The sequence below is a fragment of the Plasmodium inui genome (assembly GCF_000524495.1).
Source record: "Plasmodium inui San Antonio 1 unplaced genomic scaffold supercont1.14, whole genome shotgun sequence".
NCBI classification, from domain to species: domain Eukaryota; phylum Apicomplexa; class Aconoidasida; order Haemosporida; family Plasmodiidae; genus Plasmodium; species Plasmodium inui.
Genome location: NW_008481848.1, coordinates 400,255 through 422,795, shown reverse-complemented (window position 1 = coordinate 422,795; position 22,541 = coordinate 400,255). Strand labels below are relative to the sequence as shown.

General features: G+C 46.6%; 8 protein-coding genes across 8 annotated transcripts; 4 read left to right on the top strand and 4 right to left on the bottom strand.

Annotated features, from left to right (window-relative positions):
* Nucleotides 1-143: 143 nt before the first annotated feature.
* C922_03436 (hypothetical protein) lies at nt 144-635 on the bottom strand (the record flags this gene model as incomplete). Its single annotated transcript, XM_008819028.1, has 1 exon — nt 144-635. One exon carries the CDS (start codon nt 633-635, stop codon nt 144-146), a length of 492 nt encoding a protein of 163 aa, XP_008817250.1.
* Nucleotides 636-1,418: 783 nt separating this feature from the next.
* On the top strand, nt 1,419-1,850 carry C922_03435 (hypothetical protein; the record flags this gene model as incomplete). The annotated part of the gene is made up of 1 exon (XM_008819027.1): nt 1,419-1,850. The coding sequence occupies one exon, from the start codon at nt 1,419-1,421 to the stop codon at nt 1,848-1,850; it is 432 nt and encodes a 143-aa protein (XP_008817249.1).
* Nucleotides 1,851-2,657: 807 nt separating this feature from the next.
* C922_03434 (hypothetical protein) lies at nt 2,658-4,265 on the bottom strand (the record flags this gene model as incomplete). Its single annotated transcript, XM_008819026.1, has 3 exons — nt 2,658-2,836; nt 3,020-3,085; nt 3,158-4,265. 3 exons carry the CDS (start codon nt 4,263-4,265, stop codon nt 2,658-2,660), a joined length of 1,353 nt encoding a protein of 450 aa, XP_008817248.1.
* A 1,058-nt stretch (nt 4,266-5,323) lies between these two features.
* Nucleotides 5,324-6,043, top strand: C922_03433 (hypothetical protein; the record flags this gene model as incomplete). Its single annotated transcript, XM_008819025.1, has 1 exon — nt 5,324-6,043. The coding sequence occupies one exon, from the start codon at nt 5,324-5,326 to the stop codon at nt 6,041-6,043; it is 720 nt and encodes a 239-aa protein (XP_008817247.1).
* A 62-nt stretch (nt 6,044-6,105) lies between these two features.
* C922_03432 (hypothetical protein) lies at nt 6,106-8,085 on the bottom strand (the record flags this gene model as incomplete). The annotated part of the gene is made up of 6 exons (XM_008819024.1): nt 6,106-6,153; nt 6,278-6,322; nt 6,472-6,576; nt 6,704-6,913; nt 7,019-7,330; nt 7,471-8,085. The coding sequence occupies 6 exons, from the start codon at nt 8,083-8,085 to the stop codon at nt 6,106-6,108; spliced, it is 1,335 nt and encodes a 444-aa protein (XP_008817246.1).
* Nucleotides 8,086-8,992: 907 nt separating this feature from the next.
* C922_03431 (hypothetical protein) lies at nt 8,993-10,432 on the top strand (the record flags this gene model as incomplete). The annotated part of the gene is made up of 1 exon (XM_008819023.1): nt 8,993-10,432. One exon carries the CDS (start codon nt 8,993-8,995, stop codon nt 10,430-10,432), a length of 1,440 nt encoding a protein of 479 aa, XP_008817245.1.
* A 3,219-nt stretch (nt 10,433-13,651) lies between these two features.
* Nucleotides 13,652-17,218, top strand: C922_03430 (hypothetical protein; the record flags this gene model as incomplete). The annotated part of the gene is made up of 1 exon (XM_008819022.1): nt 13,652-17,218. The coding sequence occupies one exon, from the start codon at nt 13,652-13,654 to the stop codon at nt 17,216-17,218; it is 3,567 nt and encodes a 1,188-aa protein (XP_008817244.1).
* A 1,567-nt stretch (nt 17,219-18,785) lies between these two features.
* C922_03429 (hypothetical protein) lies at nt 18,786-22,049 on the bottom strand (the record flags this gene model as incomplete). The annotated part of the gene is made up of 1 exon (XM_008819021.1): nt 18,786-22,049. The coding sequence occupies one exon, from the start codon at nt 22,047-22,049 to the stop codon at nt 18,786-18,788; it is 3,264 nt and encodes a 1,087-aa protein (XP_008817243.1).
* Between the last annotated feature and the right edge of the window lie 492 nt (nt 22,050-22,541).

The window sequence follows — 22,541 nt, the reverse complement described above, 5'->3', positions numbered from 1 at the left end:
AGGTCGCTTTTCCGTCTTTCCGGTGCTCCCCAAATTTCAAGTTTCCCTTGACGTATTTTGGTTTGGATCCCCACTGGGGACCCCCACATGGATGTCCAGTTGCTGTCAATGCGCCCTCTTCCTTTCGGGAGCCGTGCCCCCCTTCACAGGTTGTCTTTCCTGTAACGGTCCCTCATCAACGTTGTGACGTGCTCCTTAACGAGTGTTAAGTTATGGTTGAATATGTAGTCGGTGTATATTTCAATGTACCTGTTCCGTAGAAACTTCCGATTCAGAGTTTCGCAAGCCTTCCTAGCCTCCTCCTCGTCATCAAAATAAACATGCGCTTGACCAGTGGGTTTGTTTTTTACCCCCCTAATGATGTGAATAGGGTACCCTACCTTGGCCAATTGGAAATTCTTAAAAAAGGTTTTTATTTCTTCTTCTGTAGCGTCGAATGGTAGTCCTCTCAATTTCAGCCTAGGCAGGTTAACTTTTTCTTCCTGCACATGTTGATATTCGCTGAAAAATCTTCGAACGTTTTGGGCGGGTGTTTGGTGCGCCTCCCGTAAAGGTGTGCCCCGCATATTGGCAGTGCTAACCAGGTTAAATGCCTTGCCTATCAGGCTTTCACATTTCTGCAGTGTTGACATCATTTTGTATTTTGGTGTAACTTCCCCGGGTGGGTGATTCGGCGCATAGTTGTATACCCGCCACGTCCTCCCCTTTTTCTAACTTTCCAAATGGGTGAAAAACAGAAAAGTTCGCCTGATGTCGGCTGTCGCCTACCACAATCGAGGTTGGTCCTTTTGGAAATCTCATAAAGGTTTTCAAATGGTACGCTTTTAACGAAGGGATGGCTGATAGGGGTCTAGCAAAAAAAAAAATAAAGGAAAAAAAAAAAAAAATCCTATCGCTACCCCTGTTGCGTAAGTCCAACTGAATGGCTGATTCGGTCCCGCGTGGGGCACATGTCAAGAAGGGGAGTGAATACGCGAGGAAATGTGAAGGCATATGTCAATCGCCACGAGGGCGACCAACGTCATTAAGAGGTAAACATCACAAGCGTAGTAATAGTGACAAACGTAGTAAAAGTGACAAACGTAGTAAAAGTGACAAACGTAGTAAAAGTGACAAACGTAGTAAAAGTGACAAACGTGGTAAAAGTGACAAACGTGGCCAACACGGACAATACGGAGAAACCTGACGAGTTAAGGGCACACCCAAGCGCATCTTTATTTCACGTACGAACAGTAGCCGGGCAGTTGAACGCGGAAGAAGCAGAAATCCTCCCAAGTTAATTTCCTTTGCCTTTCCCCTTTTCCTTCTCCTTTCCCCAAACGTTCCAACCCATCGCACGTAGAATTTATGCGTCCTGTACGAAGCAACAGAGAACCCCTTTTGACAAAACTACGAAAGGTTAACCGACACAAGAAAGTATGGACGAGAATATCAGCAGCGGTTTCGGTGGCGGCCTCAGCAGTGGCGGTAGCGGCAGTAGTGATGCTCGTTTAAAAAGAATAGAAGAAGAAAAGAAGAAGCTGAATGGAAACAACTTAAACTTACTCCTAGCAGACTTGAAAATGATGACTGCATATGAAATGTCCTCCGAGTGGAACGACACCAACATGATGAACGAGTGCTTTAACAACTTCTCCTGGTTCGATTCAAGAGTTTTGAAAAATATGGAAAATTATTTAAGTGCAGATGAAGTGGAGCGGTCTAAGATCGATTACGCCTATAACACCTTGTTTCCGAAGCCAGTGGACGTGAAGGACACAAAGATGAATATGATGTCCCTGTGGATCAAGTCGCGCATTCATTACAACAACAGCTTTTTCCCGTTGCAGCTGTCCCCGTACGACGCATGATCGGGGTGGGGAGCGCGCCAGGGAGAGAGCGGCAAGGGATCGCGGCAAGGGATCGCGGCAAGGGATGGCGGCAAGGGATGGCGGCAAGGGATTGCGGCAAGGGATTGCGGCAAGGGATTGCGGCAGGTCTGTCCGTGCCACCATGTGATGCATACACTTCACCACAGCGCGTTAATGTAGCTTATTCATTTATTGTCTTTTATGCTGCTTTATTATGTTTACTATGGTTATTATACTTATTATGCTTATTATTTTATTTTTTTTTTCATTTCTTTTCCCCTTTTAAATCATTTCTTGCCCACCCTTTCGTGGCACGGCCAACTCCTCGCATGAAGCTCTCCCCATACAAGTGTTCATGCCAAGTGGCAGACCAAAGCCCCGGTGCGATTAACTCTTACTCCTTGTACGTTCCTCACAGGAGGGGAACCCCTCATGAAGAGGATACCCCTCGAAGTGGTAAAATAACGTTTAAGCGGCAAAGTGGAGAAAAGGAAGTTCTTTTTTTTTTTCCACTGTAACGCTGATTATTTGTGACACTTTTGAAGTGTTCCCCTTCGTGACACAAATGTGGGGGGGGAGGAGTAGGGGGTCACCAGCCACCCCCTGGAGAGACAACGAGTGGTAGGCCCCACTTCTCTACACTTGGGGTTATGGCTACCCCCACCCAACGTATGTACGCAGCTGAGTCCTTCATCGCATGGTGTGTCTCTTTCCACCAAGAGGAAACGGCGAAGACAGCGAAGACGGCGAAAGGAGCCGAAACAGCCCAAACAGCCAAAACAGCCAAAGCAGCGAGAACAAGTCCTCTCACACCAGTAGTTGGTCCATCTTACGCCCCAGCTGGTCCACATTTGAGTAGAACTTATTCAAAACGAAGAGGGGCACATCCAGGGCCTCCTTTATGTAAATATTGGTGGCAAGTTCCTCGTATTCAACTCGGTTGAAGTTATCTACCATATGCTCATCATTCGTATTGGCTGCTTCACCTGTGAAGAGGGAAAAAGGGGAAAAACCTCTCATGGGGAATGCATCTCCAAGGGAGCCGTTATTTATATGCCCATTGGTGCAACCCTTTCCTTGAGGGACCCACCCACGGGATGGAAGAGTAACACATATTGTACATAAAATCTTCCCACGCGATAGAAGAGCAGCCGCTGGCCCAAACGAACCAATGGAAGAGAAGTACTCACCAAGCTTTAGCGCATCCGATGTGAAGAAGCACTCGGGTGGAGACGCTGGGGAGAAGCGACCCCCATGAGCCACATGTACACACACAGGGGCAAACAAAAAAAGATATTCGATCATACTGTAAATGGAGAAAATGCTCTCAAAAATATATTTGATTATGTTCTTGGCTTCTTCAAAGTGGAAGAGGATAAATTGAGCGGAGACTCGTCTTTGTTCATCTGCTTCGAGGGGAAGTGGGTCTTCCTTGTTGTTTTCCTTGTTGTCTTTCTTCTTTTCTTCCTTCTTTTCTTCCTTCTTTTCTTCCTTATTGTCTTCCTTATTGTCTTCCTTCTTTTCTTCCTTATTGTCTTCCGTTTGTTTTTTTCTCGTCTCATTGGTACTAATTCCATTCGCGTTGTCTGTTTCCTCTCCTGGTTTTCCTTTTATCTTAACGCTCATGGGTTGTTTGTCTGACGTAGTGTTCTCCCCCGCTTTGCTGCGGACCCTGTTGGAGGGCCTCACGACATTGTTCCTATTCATGGAGTAGGGCTCATCCTCTACGGGAGGACATCCCCCCTCTTGGGGAACATCTCTGTTCAAGTTTCTTCCCCATGTTGGGTCCGCCATCCAACCGTAGTGCACATTTTTACTCATCAGATGGAAGAAATAATTGATGGCTTTCTTCTTTCTCCCTTTTTTTTCTTTTAAATTGTCTCTGATTTTATGCAGCGTCATAAGAATGATGGAAAGAAATAAATTCAGCTTATACACGTCCAGCCCTAACCTGTTAGCGAAGAGGATGGCTTGTATCACTACGGCTATGACCAGTTTGCGCTTGTGTGCATCTTTGGCAGGTTTCCGGTCTCCGTACAGGCACTTTGCTATCTCCTCGCTGATAAGCTCCTGTTCGTCATTCACGTTTTTGTTGTTAAAGAGGGGGTGGCAGCGTTTTTTTTCGCCTTCCCTGTTTAGCGGCGACGTTCCACTTGGCGGTTTCTCCCCATTTTGCGGCGACTTTACAGTTGGCGGCTTTTGCTCCTTTTGCTTCTCCTCCCCCTTCTTCACCCGTTCCCTCAACGAGCAGTCGTCCGAAAGGAAAACCCACTCGCAGTTCCCCAAAGACATAATTTTGTGTCCCTCCCCCTTCAAACGCTTCGCATGTTTAAAAAGCTCCAGTATTCCCTCCAACATTTCGATGGAGAAAAAAAGTACGACGTCCTCATGGTAGAGGTTTTCCATCGCTGCCATTTTGCAATTGCAAGGGGGAGACACTACCTCGAATGTGTAGACATAAAATGGGGAAGGTCACAACGTGGGATGTTCTTTAATTGTTTCTTTTTTCAACGCTTAAAAATGGACACTTTTTTTTTTTTCTACGTTTGAGGATATACTCCATTTGGACGATTTTATCATCCTGATGGATGCCCCTTTTTTTCAATTTTTTTTTTTTCTTCCAAACTGGAGTGCACGAAAGAGGGGTCTTTGATTGTGCCCGCTGAGAAATTACCCCCCACGAAAGGTGAAAAAAAAAAATGCCGTGCGATCTGCCTCTCCCGGAGGAGTGCCATTTAACAGGGACAAAATATGCTAAGTGGTCGGTGAAAATATACGTAACTCTTTTTTTAACAGGGCGGAAAAAATTGCTGCTTTATGTTCCCCCTTAAAGTGCCTCCTCTATGGAAGGGAGAAAAAAAAAAAAAAGAAAAAACACATATATATTTATCTACGTATGTAGGCATGCATGTATGTACCCATAACCGGCTCAAGGGACGAAGCAAACGAGGGAGCAATCTATGCTGGGATGTGAAGGCGTATGCGTGTATGGACCCCTATGTGAGGACACACTACAGGAGAGAGGTGCCCCCCGATACACTGAACTCCGACGTGGCAAGGGGGAGGCTTATCCTCGCACAGGCACGTAACTGCGTAGGGCATAGCGGGCAACGTACTTATAGGGGGATCGGTACGCCGGGACGTCGCAGCTGAGTTGATAGTTGACACTTCAGGGGGGACACTTCAGGGGGGACACTTCAGGGTGAACAGTTGACAGTTTAGGGTTGACAGCTCATGGGTGATAGCTCAGGGGTGATGGCTGATATTTCTTCAAGCCACCCCGTGCATCCACTTGACTGGGTAGCCTCGTCTCGGCTTCTATTCCTTGCTCCCCTTCCCGGTGGGAGGCAGTCAAAAGGAAGGGCCCAAATAAAGAGGCCAAACAGTGCCGCAGCCACTTCACAATCGCGCCGCAGCCATTTCACAATCGCGCCTCAACCCCGTCCCAACCGCAGCCCCGTGGCGGAGACCAGATGGGGAGAAACGACGCGTACAGGTGTAGAGTCCTCCTCTGGCAGATCTGTAGAAGGACGTTTGTTCCCACGCCCCCCTGGGGGGGAAAGTCAATCCAGGGATTTGTTCCAAAGCTGGGGAAAGTGGCACCCACAGAGGGAAAACAGAGGACACAAACGGATAAGAGAACATTCTTCCTCACTCTACACACAAAAGGGAAAGAGAGCACAGAGTTGAAACACACAAACGCATCCCCTGCCACTTCGAAAGTACGAACCACCCTGAACAAGTACAAGATACACATAATATACTATTCAGTTTTTTTCTCCCTATTTTGTATGTTCTCATACTGCGTTATAAATCTACTAATTATGGTTCTTCACGAACCACAGTCTGTAAAAATGGTGAAGGAGAGGGTCTTAATGGACCAGGCGTTGGTAGAAGAGTATGGGAAAGTCACATTCTCTCGCTTCTGGACTGGCCATATAAATGAGAATGACGCCAGAATAATTATTAATATAAAAAGTGACACGAAAAAAAACAAAAAGGGGAAAGTTATTGGGAACCTTGTCAAGCAGAAGGACGACACGTGGGTTATTAAGACGTTAACCTATTACACGATTAAAAGGAATGAAAACTTCCAGACGGATGACTTGAAGACGCTGCGACCCAGTGATGGCCAAGGCTCCGTCTGCCCGGTGGATCACCAATCTTTGGGCGCTCCCAGGGTTAAGGGGTAGCCACAGGGGGAAGGAACACAAAAAAAAGAGCGGCAGAGTGGATGACGCGGCGCAGCGCCGCGTCAGCCTATCCTGCTCAGGATGTTCTCCTCGAGGTACTCCATCTTATCCTGTGCAAGAGAAAAAAAAAAAAAAAAAAAAAAAAAATTACGCACAAGTACATTTGTTAAATGAACTTCACACCTTTTTTTGGTTTGCTTTTTTAAAAATGACGAGCTTCCCTGGTGTTATTACCTCCTTGGACTTGTTCTTCCAGCTTGTGTATTCCACCGTGAGGACCTGTGCTCGTCGACGGGGGAGAAGTAGCTGGTTGGTGTAAACTGAAATAGCGGCACACAGGAAAATGGGAAGGCACTGGGAGGACCCCTCTATCTTGTATACATGGTGCATCCACAGTAGGCGGCCACGCAGGGCAGCTTCCACCGTACCTTCCAGTTGAGCCTACGAAGGAGGTAGTACTTCAGCCTGCTCTTCGCGTTCAGTTCCCCGCCGAAGGTGTAGTAGTGCGTGAACCCATTGACTTCGATGCAGGTCTGCGAAGGGGATGGGCGGCGGAAAGGGGAGAGTCAGTGTGAGAGAAGTATCTCTCCGTTGGTGCGGTTGACAATTTCCCCCGAGGGAGGTGTAAGGACCCTTCCCCGCTGCACAGACATATTTTACCCGCTTTTTCTGCAAAACGAAATCGAGGACGTAAGGGCCTACGGGGAACTCGCGGTCCGCCTTAAGACCCATTTCTTTGAGCAGCTTCTCCAGCTGCTTCTGCATCTTGGACACTGTTAATGTGTTTTTTATTTTTTTTCTTTCGATCACGTCTATGGCTTGTTCGTAGTCCCCCCCGAGTTCCCTCAGGAGGTACAGCACTATGTGGATCTGCAACGAGGGGGGGGGGAAAGCGGTTTGGATATGCTTACACCTATTTCAGCGTTTGCGTGTCAATTTTTCTAATACGTGCACCGCTACACGCGCTCTTTGTACCTGCTTGAGCTCCTCGTTCTTCAACACGTTCACATTTTGCAGCAGCAGCGCCGTGACGTCTCGCAAGACCTCCTCTAGGACATCAGTCGAGGGGTCACGTGGCAGGTGGACGGACTCCCCTTTTAACAAATCGACCTCCTCGCCATCTCCAACCAGCCACAGAGCCACGGAGTAAACAATATTACACAGATACTTGGCTTCAAACTCGGTGTATTTCTTATAGACATGCTGGTGCAGTAGGGTCATGTACAGGTCCCGGTTCAGCTGTAGCATGGAGAGGCTGAGCAGGATGGTCGTCAGGACTCCTTTGTCCTAAAAAACATGCAGGGAAAAAAAAAAGGGAAGCAGATGTGATTCCACTCGCCGTTCCGCAGCCCCCCCGATGCACCACTCCAATGCACCACTCCAATGCACCACTCCAATGCAGCGCGCCTCCCTTCCGCTCCACCCACCTGACTCACTATCGGCATGAAAAAACCCTCGATGATGCCGCAAATCTCGCGAACCGTCTCCCCATCGTTGTAACTATGCTTGTTGTAGACGTACAAAATCATGGACAGATCGAAAAGAGAAAACATACGGAGAGAACCTTTAACATAATGTTGCGTGAAGAATGTTAACGTGTTAAAGTCGAGAGAACCCATCTTGTGTAGGTCTATAATAAGCTGAGTCAACGTCCTCATGTCATTGAACACAGGCTTCCTACTCAAAATTGATTTGACAATTTTGCTATACAAAGAATACTTAACGAACTTTAGCTTACAAAATGTGTGTACGACAAATCCCATCTCACATGTCGTCATTTGATTTGTGTAATTGCTGAGCAAAGTTGAGACTGTGTTGAGTATTTCCTTCTCGGTTAGATTCACCAGTTGCATGTTCTTCATTAAGTAAAGCAGTTTGTTTTTTCCAATGTTGTTGAAGTTCATCCCTAGGGATAGCTTCCTCCGTTCGTCCCCCTCGGGGGGCGCCCGTCCCTCGCATGCTGCTTGGCCAATCCGTGCGTAGTTTGTGAATAACCGTGCGAGCGTGCGCAATGCGATCTGTTTGGACCTAAGTTGCATCATTGTAAGCACGGTGATGTGGGGGAGGCAATCTCCATCACGTTCGCCCTAGCCTGATGGCACTTCCTCACGGTGCGTGTTTTCTCTTCTGGGCCTCCTCCCTGGCTTCCTTCCCCGTGCATTCAACGAAAATGTGGTGAACCGATAGGCAGGTCAGCAGCTTAGCAGATCACCAGTTAGTAAGTCAGCAGGTTAGCAGGTCGGTTCAGTTTCACGCGACGATGGCAACGGGAGTATTCGCATGTACCGCCGAACATTCACGCATGGTGAAGCTACTCCTGTATGACCTCTTCAAGAGTGATATCTCTATCCCCCCCGGGTTGGTTCCCCCGATTCACTGTCCCCCTTGGTCCAATCCCAACGGTGCGTAGCACTACCGGGGTGGTGTAGGGGGGGGGAGGCTCCTCTGTGCGGGGTTATTAAGGGGCGCACCTTGGCGGGGCAAAACACATGCATGAGGCCACGCCTGTTGAGGTGGATTAAAAAAGATAGATGAAAATGTGCATCCCTGTGTGGTGTCATTTGTAAGCCATCTCTGTGAAGGGAAGTGATTCCCACTCAAAGGTTTAGGAAGCCCCACCCCTCCTCCCCCCACCTTTCCATCCATGGTCAGGAAGAAAGGGCATCTTACCAGGGCATCACATCAGCGCACCTTACCACGCATGATTGCGAAGATATACAAAAAAACAAAAACGCACCGCGTGGAAGGAACTAAACCATTCGGGTTAGCTAACCCATTGTGGGATCCCGCGACAGACGCGGGGAGGGGTAAGGGTCACTCCCTATATTTAGATGCACATATCGAACGGAGATGACCATGTATACCCTTGGAAGGGGACCCTCCAGAAGGGGTGTGATCAGCCCTCTGTACAAGTTCGTCACCCGAGGGGTTAACACACGCACGGGAGGGATGGAAGAATCAGATAGAGGGGCACCCCCGTCTTCCAACGGTGCAGCCACCCCCGACATGGAGCGGCTCCTGGTGAGGTACAAAAATCTGGGGACTAAAGACAAAGTCAAGCTAATCACCACTCACTTACGCAATGTGAAAGATGCAGACGTGAGTTTGATATACAATTTCGCGAGAGAGAGGCAGCCCATGAGGGGAGTCATCCAAAAGGAACAAGACAAACAGGAAGAGCGGCACGAGCAGCACGAACGGGAAAGGAAAAGAAAGTTAAAAATAGTTAAGTTGCAGAAGCCACCATTCATGCAACAAAGAAGTGGTAAACAAACCTCGCGAAATAATCTGTCCTTCAAAAATGACTACAACAGTGACGAATACGTGGACTGCTTGGAGAAGGAGCAGCAGCTGAAGGGGGCAGAGCAGTACACACTGATTGAGGACCTGTACAAGGCATACATTTACAGCAGAGCTTTCGCGGCTTTGTCTAACCAGTACAGGACGAGACATACCATATCGAATGACTTCCTCCACGTGATGATTCGCGCGATGAAGAGTTCCATCCTCGAGAGAGTAAATCCCACGCTGGTGAACGAGTTTGCTCATTTCACCAATCCGTATATGCTCATGAAACATGCCTTAGAAAATTTTATCCTCCATCGACATGTAAAGAACCCGTATGAGGAGTCGCTCATTTGTGAGCATCTCAAGAGGAAGACTCATATGAACGTTTTAAAGTTAGACAGCGCTGAGGTGCCCGTGGAGGTCTATGAACCTCTGGCTTCCTTTCGTGGGGACATAAATTACAACTACGATGTGCGGGAGAAGTTCGCCAATATCATTCGCACGCAGCTAGACATCCTTGGCGTGGTTACAGGGGGAGCCACTGACACGATGAGCAACTTTGGGGGTGATGACGCTACACGTAGCGAGTCCAATTCCGACCAACTGAACGACGTGCTACGAATCCTGCCTGAGAACGCGCGTGCGCCATTCCAAAATTACCCCTTCGATAACCTCAAGGCGTTGAAGACGAAAATGAGAAAAAAGTACATGGGGGGAATCAAAAACAGCAAGCCGATCAACGTGGAAGACGAAGAGCTCAGCCATATGCGGTATCCAAACCTACAGTCCGTTGCGCATTCCTTGCCAGCGGATCCTAAATATAGAGCCAACGTCATACACGCAATTAAGGTTTTGGAGCGATCCAAGCATTGGGATCACGCCAGTAAAATTAAAGCTATAAACACCCTAGTCGACGTCTGGAATGATATGCATTCCAGTGATCACTATGAGAATTTGATGGATAAGTGCCTCCCCGTTATTTACACGAAAGACATGCTGCGCAAAACGAAGACTCGCCAGGAGACATACAACCGAGGGCTCGTCTACTTGCAGTCCCTCACCACGCAGAAGCCGCTGGGCGCGCGCCAGAGAAAGGGGTAACACCGAGCAAAAAAGGGGTCACTCCTTCCAAGGGGTGTCAGCATTCAAAGGGTGAAATCCTATTGCGCGTTGTTGGCGTTTATTTCATTTTAACCTGCTCTGTGTGCGGTGTCGGCAGTTACATAGGGGGCCCATTCAATGCCCAATTTTGGGAAAACCTCTACGAAGGATGTTCGGAGGGGTTTCACCCTTCACCCCCGGAGAAACCAATACATTGCAAATATGCGAAGCTTTCCAAACGGATTATTTTTTCCCTACCTGGACAAAAAGAAAAAATTGAGGAGGAAAGAGACGATCGGCGATTGATATGACAATTCGGGGATGGCTACATGTTCTTGCCTTTTAATTTTGCCATTTTGCATTTTGTTTTTTTTCCGTTCGGCTTGCTATTTTTTTTTTGTTTCATCATTACGCCTTTTTTGTCCGTTCCCTGGGTGGCATGCGCGTGGACAAGCAAACATATATCAATGCAAATGCATATGGCCCCCGCGCCGCTCGAAAGGACGGCATGCCAACGTGGTTGTTTGGCGCGGCGCCAAGGCTGCGTTGTACGTGGACACATAGGATAAATGCGCGTCGATCTGTTCTCTTCGAAATTGTCCACTAAGGACGTGCAAAAAAGAACTCACGAGCATGTACATAAAAGCATATCTACATATAAGAAGCATACCTTATACAAACAGACAAACATATAACTACTTCCACATGTACGCACAATAAACAAATGGCGGAAGCGCGCGGAAAGACCCACTTGTAGGGACGGCGCGCGGAAAACCACATGCAAATAAGAAAAACAAAAAAAAAAACAAAAAAATGTATAAAATACAAACATATATAAGTACATACATATACATTTTTATGCACACAAAGAGTGACACCTCCGCTGACGCGAAGCCTGCAAGTGAGGACCACAAAAGGACAAACGCATACGACGCATATATAGCCTGGTGATGGCGCGAAATGACAACGGAGCGGTAGATAGGGTTCGCCGTGCGTCGTCCAGTCGTTCAGTCAATCCGCAGCGCTGCGGCACGGGAGAATTTTAGGGCCCGCAGTCGAACCCCGCCAAAAAGAAGGAACCATCAGAAGGGAAAAAAAGAAACATAAAGGGAGACGCAAATAGGTTTGCAAATACGTTTGCATGTACGTCTGCATGTACGCGTCACTCATTTGGTTCAGCGCCACTTTCGAGCGAAGTTCGAAAACGCAGTTCGATGTCGTAGGTGTCATTGTCACTCGAAGGGGCGGGAAAGGTTATAATCCCATGTTGGTTCGCTCTACATCATTATTATATGTTGCTACGCATTGCATCATTTTGGTAACTCTGCTTCGCCTGGCTTTTTTTTTTTCCCCTCGAACTGCTGCTTAGAACAGCATGACCCCGCACGGCATGCACTTGGCCCTTTTTCCTTTGGAGGTGGTTCCGCCGTAGGAGAAAAAAAATAAAATTTCTTTATTCCCCGCGCGCAGCGGACGCGGGCAAAAAAGCACTATCTCACCTCTACGCGGATAGCGTATTTATGTACCTACTCATGTTACTTACCCCACATTAATGTATGCATGTAAAATAATCTCTACTGTATGAAGTCCGCAGGAAAAGCGAACAAATTTTTTTTGCCGCGTCGCGCGTCACGGTTTCCTGTGGTCCCTTTTTTTCCCCAGCACGATCGATCAAAGCGGCGGAAATGGCGGAGTGATATGGAAGCAAAAAAAAAAAAAAAGGAAAAAGAAAAAAAAAAAAAGCAGTTTGCCCCACATGTATCCCTTCCTCGCTGTGAAAAAGCACGACACCGTGCATACATGCGCGCGGCACTCGTCTTACCGCAAAAGAATACAAAAATGAAAGAAGCGTGAATATATATTGTAAGACTATAAAAATAACACAGGTAGTATTATATATATAATATATACATGTGCAGTATTATATGAACATCTTTGTTTCTGTGCGTGATATATAGGCAGTGTTATTTTTTCTAATCGCACCGCGCGTATGCTACTTAACCCCCGAACGTGTCAGGCGAATCTAGCTCGAAGAAAAAAAAAAAAAGATCCTATTGATTGTCGTCGTCCTCCGTCCTTTGCCTTTCCCTACTTCACCGCATCAACCTCCTGTATCGCCCCCTTCATTGCCATTTGTCATTCGCACTTCTGGAGTTTTGCTACTTTTCTCCCTTTGACCACTTGTCAATTTGGTATTTTTAACAGCTCCTTTTTTTTATTGCCGTTTTTTTAATTTACAATTTTTTTTGCCATTTTTTCTGCCAATTTTTTGCCAAATTTTTTGCCATTTTTTTTATTAGTATTCCATTTTCATCACCATTTCGACAGTTTTTTTTTTATTACCATTTTTTTACCCCATTCTCGCGATTTATTTTATTTTTATTATTTTATTTTTTTTTACCTTTTTAAGCATCACGAAAGGAAGAAAAGAAGCGCATGTAAACATACGCACATGTATATATACAAAATATATATCTATGTACGTACGTATATAATGCTAACTTTTTTACATGCCTGTTCGCGTCCCCCTTTTATTATATTATACGTTTAGAAAAACATGTGACCAATCTCTGCGCAGGTACATATGTACATCTTCCCTCTGCATACGTAATATAGCATGCATACGTACATATGCGTATCGCTTTCATCTAATTAATCCGAAATAAATCTTTTCCCTTCTGCATTTTTTTTTTTAAGTTTTTTTAATTAGCCTTCTTTTAACAGAGGTAAATTTTTACGCCTACGTTTACGTATATACCTCTACTTGCGTGTATAGATATATATATGTACGTATGTATATATACATCTACATATATATATATCTACTTTATGGGCATAGGTGATGTCCCCACCGCGTCGCGACGCTAAACTTTGTGAAGCATTGTTTTACCGTTGCGCGGAAACTTCTGTTCGCTTTGCCCCTCCTCTCCCCCGCTTTAATTTTTTTATAACGAGCGACTAGCTCGAGACCGCGTGACGGCCCCGCGCAGATACATAAGGCACTTGTGTACAGTGTCCGCTGCGTCTGATTTTCGCTCGCACGGTCGCATGCGCATCCCCCGCCCCCATACCTCTGTGCATATCGTACCAAGCGTATGAAATGCACCGCTGCCGACACCGCGTCACCCCTTCATGACGATCATTAGGAGATAGTTTAGATCCTCCTCCCCCACCACCACCCCACATGCACATCTCTTTAATGCCACCAAACACGATAAGATGATTTTGCATCGCATTTCTCTACCCGTTTTTTACTATCTGTTTATTTTTGCATACCTACATTTTGAGACCGCACAGTCTAAGTTAAACATTGTTACGAATGATGACAACCGATTTGTGAGCGGCTTCTTCGGGAGCGCCAACGGGCCTGTCAACGACTCCGCTGATGGCGGAGACGATGAAGGACCAAAGGACAAGAATGATGAGAAGAAGCCAAAAAACGTCGCGCATGACGGATCGGAGGATTCCAAAAATGAGACCACCCCTCCGAATGATGACAACAACGAAGGAGCGATAAACTCGCAGAAGGTTAGCCCAGTGGACGCAGCCTCCTATTCTCCCACCGCGAGCAACACCGCGAACTACACACCAAGTGACGGTATAGAAGTAAGATTCGTGCCAAGTGGGAGTGACAGTTTAAGCAGCGAGAGCGCCCCCATCCAAGCTGCCCCCGTCGCAGGAAACGAGTCACACAACAGCAGTAGCGGTCCTAATGATGATGACGATGGCGACGATGATGACGATGACGAAGACGATAGCGATGATAACGATAGTGATGAGGCGAAGAAGAGGGGAGCAACCCACCAAAGCATTCCGACCACCCCACCTATGACGATCAATCTTCCCATCCTAACATTCATGAATAAGCACCCCATGCAAGCGAAAATGAACAAAAACAGAGAATTTGGTAATCTATACAGTCTGCACGATAAAACCACCCCACAGATAAACCACGTGAACTATTTCAAGAAGGAGCTACAAAACGAATTTGCCTTCAAAAATGGACTCTATTTTAGCGCCACCAGTGTGAAGGAGTATAATCAGAGAGTCGACCCGAGTAAGCATGCGTACATAAAGCTACCAGAAGACACCATGGTATTGGTAATCACAGGAAATAAATTCTTCTTTCAAGATTTAGTATACTCAAAAAACAAATACAATGCCATAAAGAAGAAGTTTTCATTTCTTATGAACAGCATGATTAGCAGTTTGAAGAAAAAGTACTTTTTTAAAAACTACGACTATCAGTATTTGTACAAGGATGACACGTTTGCGTATGATCAGACAAAGAGATTACTCGATATGGAACTACTCGGAGAAATCTCCCATGCCACGCAAACCATCTCTGTTGATGAGGAGAAAAATAAGAAAGTCACCATGCACAAAGTTTATGGAGGATGGTTTGACTTCCTTGGAATTTTGGTCGTCAATGGATACACGATGAAGCCAGAGGAAAGCGACAACATGACACAGAATAAGGCAGCATTAGATGTCGTTCCAAAACACATGCTACAAGAATTTAAAGATCTCGTGATTAAGAAGAATGATGGGTATGATAATGGCTATGCCGTCGGATTGTGGAGAGACTTCCCGAACGACAAGTTCGTCCCGTGGAGATACTCCGTGGAATTGTTCCTGTGGGATTTGCTGAATGTGTTGCCCCACGAGCTGCCCCACCCCGCCAATTTGATAATGACCTACCAGGGAGACGCCCTCACCAAGGGGGAAGAAAAACAGGTACAAAAAGAGGCAGGAAAAGAGGCGGAAAAGCCGGACAACCAGCTGCTCAGCGGACAAGCGGAGCTGAAGGAGAGCCAACAGGTGGACGACTCGGCCAATCGGGGAGAGAAACGATCCAGGGAAGAAATTCTCAACTGGCACCAGGTGATACAGAACAAAATCGCCTCCTACCCTGGGTTTGAAGTGAAAATTGTAGCAGCTAATGACTACCTGAAGGCTATCGGATACAGCAATGAAATCTTTGCTAGATACTACAACGCTAAAAATGGAAACGCATACATCTTTCTCATACTGATCAATAAAGACTTCTTCGTCGATGAATTTGTTCAGAAAGGATCCACTCATGAGGAGTATCTTCAGGCAAAACAGAACTACTTCAGTCAAAAGATGAACGAGATTCTGGAAGGATTGGAGAGACTTCTGGAAGAATTAAGGGAAGAGTTATTCCCAAATGAGGAAAGAACCAAGCCAGTTATTACATTTTATAACTATCTAGCTGATGAGCAGAATTACGACAAACTGAACCCACACATCTTGGGAGAGATTGCTGGAATTACGAAGCACCTAAAGTGTGATGAGATGCGAAACAATGATGATGATAGATGCACCAAGGACATTTCCTTACATCACAAGTATGGTGGATGGTTCGAATTTGCAGGTGCCATTAATGTCAAGAATGTGAATTTCGTCCCCACGAAGTATGAGAATCATGGTGAATTTTTAAAGAAGAAATACGAAGATGCTATTCTCACCCAAGCCAACTGTAACTGTCAAGATGCCTGGTTGTGGAAAGACCTTCCTGAACAGAACATGGCCCCCTATCGATATCCACTCCAAGTTTTCGCCTTAGAGAACCCACAGTTTAATATCCTCAATTTGAAAGAAATGCACCCTTTTGTTGTCATGGATATTCTTAACAAGGGGCTGCAAGCTTTGAAGGTGCAATCGAAAAAGCAGAACATAGCGTTGGAGGAGGAGGAAAGAGAGTTCGTCACGACCATCCATGAGGGAAGTAGCAGATCAGATGACTCCACCCACTGTGACAGTGGCAACAACTCCCTTTCGGCTAGCCAGACCAAGTTTAACTACCTCGCCAGAGAGTGCATGAAGAAGAATGAAGTGGAAGCTTCCCAAATGGCAAATACCGTCTACAACAATCCCGAAGATGATGACGAAGCGGGAGAGATTGATCAAAACGAGTACATTACTGAAAACGCGGAATCAGATGGAACCAGTGAAGCCGAGGAGACAGAATACACAGAGGACAAATACATCGAAGAGGAAGAAATCGACCGAGCCGAATACGTCGAAGTGAATGAAGGGTTCTCTTCCAAACCAGACACGCAGCCAATTCCCCAGGTTGAGTACGAATATGACGCAAGAACCAACCAAGAACATCTAAGCAGCAATGACGCATTTAGCACCACAGGAAGCGACGGGGCAGAGGGTAACACTCACGAGAGCATCCTCTTCAGAGACATCACAAAAAATTTTGGAGACAACGAAGTGCTCGGAGGAAGTAAAAGGGATGGAAGCGACGTGTTGAAAGCAGGCGACTTCGGTATCAGCAGAGGTCTGCGAGCCGTCACCGACCTTGTGAACAAGCACCTTGCAAGTGGAAAAGGAAGAGACGGAAGCGGAAACGGTGATGACGACAATGACGACGATGATAATGACGACGAAGACAATGACGACTACGACATCTACAATGATATTAGCAGCGAGGGAGGTAACGATGACGGCGACGATGATGATGATGAAGACAATGATAAAGTCAACCTTTATGCGACGAATGACTACCTGCAGAAGCATGTGTTCGGTACACAGGCCCCTTCCTCTCCAGACTTCATGTCAAAGGCATATATATTCATCATAGTGTGCTTGATCTGCATTTGCATTGCGCTGGTTGTGAGCACTGCTATGAGATTGTACGACACACTGCTGAAGAGAAAAGTCGTGGATATGAACAGAACTGTCCTATCCTTCAACACCCACCAAGACATCCCCGTGGTGCACGGCATCCCCGCCCCCTGGATGAACGCCTGAGCGGCGCAACGGAGCAGGTTAGCAAGGCAGTAGCTTAGCAGCGCAGCAGCGGGGACGCAACCCGGAGGGAGGCACTGGACGGTGGAAAGTGGCCCGCCAGAACAGTTGGCGATGGAATAGCGGCGTGAACAGTTGGAGATGAACTGGCCCGCTTGAAACACTTGGCGATGGAATATACCTCCTTCAAACACCCAGCGACGAAGTTGCGATCCCCTTGCGAATGGCCCCTCGCACTCGCCACGCGCAGATCAACTAAACAGGAAAAACCCCAATGCGCACGCGCAGACCAACCCTTTCCCCACCACATGCTGATATGCTGATACATTCATATGCAACTACAGCCAGATGTGTGCAAAAAGGGAGCACCGCTGTGCTGTGCGAAACTTCCAAAAAAAAAAAAAAAAAAAAAAAAAAAAGAAAAGAAAAACTTCAATCGTTGCGTTGGTTTTGCCACAGGCCAAAGCGTGTTTTTAATTAGCGCGCCATCGCCACAGTGACTTTTTACCAATTGAAGGATATAACAGTGAAGAGATAATATAAAAACATGTGTGTATGCGTGCTTCTTTCTTCATTCACGCAATTTGATCCTTGGATGAGTAATAGATAACCGACCCATTCGTGGACGACGTGAACGACATGAACGTGAGGGGGGCGTAATGTACGGAATTCCATTCAGCACAGCTTTTAGCACAACTTTTTTAGCACAGCTTTTTTTTTTTTTTTTATTCATTTTTCTTTTTTCCTGCCCCCATCCCCCGCATTTTTTCCCCACACCTGTGTAATATCAATTCATTATCCGTTTATTAATCCAAATGTACCATTTTTGAGTTATTATTTATTTAATATTTTTATTTTTTTTTCTTTTTAAATTAAATCAATAAGAACTTCACCCCCAACAACAAAAAAAAAAAAAAAAAAAAAAAAAAAAAAAAAAAAAAAAAAAAAAAAAAAACAAAAAAACAAAGACAAAAAGAGGAACAAGAACTTGAACCTGAACAACTCATCATACTCATTTTTTTTGGACACGTAATTCGCATCATGGGAAAGGGAAGAGTGTTCTTTCCGTGGACTATATACCTATGTGGATTAGTCTATTCGTACGCATATTGCTTTGCCCTTCGGAGGGAGGCACGACAGACGTGGTCGCAGTGCTCGATGATATGATCTCCATTTGATGTACCGTGTGCCACAGAATGGTGTACGTCAGGGGAGGTCCTGACCTTCGCACAGGGCATATAATTGTATATATATATATATGGCAGTGTCCCATCACGTAGCCCGCAGGATACTCATCCCTTCATTTCGTTGTCCTCCATTTCCGCCCTCCCCTTTGATAACAACTTTAACGCATACGTGTTGCGTGGGATGTTGTACGGAGTGAGTGCCCAGTTCTTAACACACACACAAACGCGCAAGAAGTGTATATACTGAGGGGCAAAAAAAAAAAAAAAAAGCTAGAAGCCCCTCCTGCCCACCGACTGATTCCTCAATAGTGGCGGTTAGGAATGCATCCAATTGGGGGGAGGGGGGATACACGGCAGAGAGAACCTCTCTCCCTGCCTCTGCCCTACATATATTTGCTCTCCCAGTCGGCCACGGACACGTAAGACACGGCATAGTTATGGCTGTTCAGGAACCACTCCCGAATCGCTTCATACGGCTTCAAGCATGTTCGCACGTCTTCATTTTGGTAGACCACTTCCCCTGTTCGGTGCTCCCTAGTGGGGTCGTCCCGTTGTTTCCCCATCTGGCAAATCCGCTGTTCCTCCATTTGGCTGATAGGCTGCTCCTCCATTTGGCCGCTCCCGTGCTTCCCCATTTGCTCCCTTCCCACCTCGCCAAAGAACCGCCCTACGGGGACGTTTCTCAAGTACATCTGATCAAAGCTGTCGATTAGAAAGAGGGCACGCTGCCGACTCTCCTCGCCCAGTCCACCTTTGTCTCCCCACCCTGGAATGACAATATCAATCGTGTAGGGATAACTAAAGTAGTTAACAAAATGGGGGATCTTTTTACTCTTAAAAAGGTCTGAAAAGAAAAAAATAAAATGCTGCCCAGTTGGAATTTTCTGATCTCTTCCCGCTTTGACTGCCTCCCCCCCTATCGCAGTTAAATGCTTCTGTACATGTGTACACAGGGTGAACAACTCATCAGGTAACCTCTTCTCTATTTTTTCATAAATCAGTTTGAGAACAGCGGATATCACGTGCATCAGTTCAGAGGAGGCCTTTTTTTCTTCATTCTCCTCCGTTAGGAGGTTCAATCCTGCCCTTATTTTGTGTCCAAAGATAATCATCATTTTTTCCAATAGATCCACATTCTTCTTGTTCTTGTTCAGAACAATATCGACGAAGTAATATGCTAAGACAGAGAATGCACAGTGAATAAGATACTCCTCGGGTAGCTTCATTATAGTCTTTTTTGCAACCTGATGAAGGTAAGTATATATCTCCCTTGTGAGGGACTCCCCCGCGGAGGGGCAATTAATTAGATGCTCCGAGAAAAACTGGAAGAGAGTCACCACGTGACTTTGCTCCACGCATGGAAGACCCCCACCCTGTAGGTAACTCAGAGCGTAGTGCAGCATGTCTAAGTTGGTGATCTTTAAGTTCGTCAGCGCGTTTAGCAGCTGCACGAAGGCGTCCGCGTGGGGAGGGGAAGTGGCATCTTGAGGAAGAGAAGTGGCTTCTTTCGGAAGGGAGGTGACATCCTGCAGAAGGGAAGTGCCGCCGTTATGATGGACCTCCCCATGCACGTTGTGATTGGTCCGCTCCTCCACTGTGTTCTCCATCCCCTGTCTCTTCGTCGTCCCCCTCCTGCTGAGCAGCAGGAACATAACATACTCGGAGAAGAAGACCGACGCGCAGGAGCGGACAAGAATATTCCCCAAGCGGAAGTCTTTCTCCCCCCCAGAGGGGGGCACCCCCCTGTAGTGATTAACCACGTGGAGAAGATTAACGAGGGATTCACTGGGTAGGCGGGAAAACCGAGACAGCACTCTGTCTCCAGTCAGAAACGAAACAAACAACTCATCATTAGGATAATTCAACACAGATAGATATTTTAATATCTGCACCACGTAAATCTCGTCTATGAAATCTTTCTTCTCCTTTACGTAGTTCACTATTTGGTTGCAAACAGTCCATTCCTGAATCTGTGTAGCAGCTAGCGATTTTAGAAAATTAACTAGCAACACCGGATGGACACACTTTTTAATGTTCCCCTTCAAGTAGAGAAATAAGTTTCGCATGGTCTTGTTTCCCTTGTCCAGAAAAGAACAGCAAGCAATGATTGTCTCTAGGATGAATTCGACAGGCCAATAGAAGTGAAGCATTTGAGATGTTCTCCTGATTAAGCGCCTTATGCTCTTTTGATTTTCTTCATCCAGGTGTTTCCTATTTAAGCTGAATAAAATCAGTGCCTTTGCATGGTAGCCATACTTCATGATATTGATATATTTGTCTACCTCGTTTATAAGCCTTTTGACCATTCCCTTTCTTCTTATTTGGAAGAGGGAGTAAAACTCGAGTAGCTCCACTAGGTTGTAGTACTTATATTCGTGTGCGCTTTTGCTTAGCTCTTTGTTGAGTGTCTTCACGAGCGAACTCTTCCTGATACGCTCCCTGAAGGTGTGTAGAGGTGAGGGGGGCGAGGCCTCCGGGCAGCGAGCTACTGGGTCATCAACATGGGGGGGAACTACGTCTCCAAGTTGTGCCTCCGAGCTGCGATGTCCCTCCCAGGGCCGATGTCCTTCCGACTTCTGTTGTTCCTGCCACTTCTGTTGTTCCTCCCACTTCTCCTGTCCCGCCTCGGGAGAGAAGACCAAACTTTTGCACACGTACCGCTTCACCAAGCGGTGCACCTTCAGGTCACACTTTATCCCATGCCTCTGTAAGGCCAAGAGGAATAGAATTTTATTCAAATGTCTGCACAGGGACGCTACCTCATGCTCATCATATGTGTCGAAGGTGCTCTCTATAGTCCCATCGATGTAGTCAAAGAGGCACTCATCGAAATGCAGGTATTTGTCATTTATCCTAAGCACCTCCATGACGTCTCCCTTGCTCAGTATCATTTTGTTTGTAATCTGGCTCAGCAGCGCATTGTATATGCGCTTAAGTTTGGTGAACCCCCATGCGTGGTACCCACTTTGACGCACCGATACGTTGTTAAGGCCAATGTGATGGATAAATTCCAGCACGTGGTAGAGGTTGTCTGCTCGCAGAAGGGGGTCGCCCGGGGGGCTGGCAGCCGCTCGGGAGGAAGTGCCGTCAACCTCTTCGCCCACCTCTTCGCCCACCGCGTAGCCCACCCTCCGCAGGAACTCTTCCTCCACAGGGCGACAGCGCACATTCTTCTTCACCATAAAAACGCAGACGTGCACCAAGTGCTCGTTGTTCACATGTTTAAGTAGCGCTTCGTTCCCCTTCCTTCTGATGATAAGGAATAGCCTCTTCGCGTGTGTGAACGTCAGTGAAGACGCGTTGAGTTGCTCCATCTTTAATTCTGGAAGCTCCTTCACGTGGGGGTCTTCCGTTCGGATGGCCCCATGGGGGAGTTCCATATGACCTGTGTAGGAGCTACTACCCAGATGAGCTGTGTTGGAGGTACTACCGACCCGGGCTGTCGAGGCCCCCCCCTCCAAGCGCGCACTCCGACCCAAGTGCAAAACTTGAATTTTCGCTTTTTTCAGCAGCTTCTCCCTCTTCAACTTGGCTCGACTCCTTCTCTCGTAAAGCGGCACGGTGTGCTCGATTTTCCAGTGCGCGAACTGGCGCCGCGTGACGCTCACGAAAAATGGCGTCGTTCCTTTTGCTGACCGGATCATCATCGTGTTGGGTTATTCGGTCGTTCGGTCTCCTGTGTCAGCTTTGGCTCTCCCTTCCCTTAGTAGAACAAAACGTGAAGCGAATTGTCCGCATTTTGCTGCTTACCCGGTGGAAGGAGTCGCGTCCCACATGACTTACATTCGAAGCCATTAAGGCACACCTAAGTCAGGACCCTGACGTGATCAACAGATTGGGAGCCTTTTGCACAGAAGAGGCTGTCGTGCCTCTCCCATGGCGAGAAAGTCCAACGAGAGAGAGAGAAAAAAAAAAAAACTTCCCAACAGGGCAACGTAGCGATGCTGTATCATCGCTCTGCCGCCACTTTCACATTTTATTAGAACCTCACGTTACTTTTAAAAAAATTAAATTCTTTACACGTTATTTTATCACAAAAAAAAGAGAAAAAAAAAAAAAAAAAACGAAAATGCCTTGTTAACATTAGGAGTGGGAAGTGTGCCACGATGCCTCAGAAGAAGGGGTCGGCAAAATGCTCG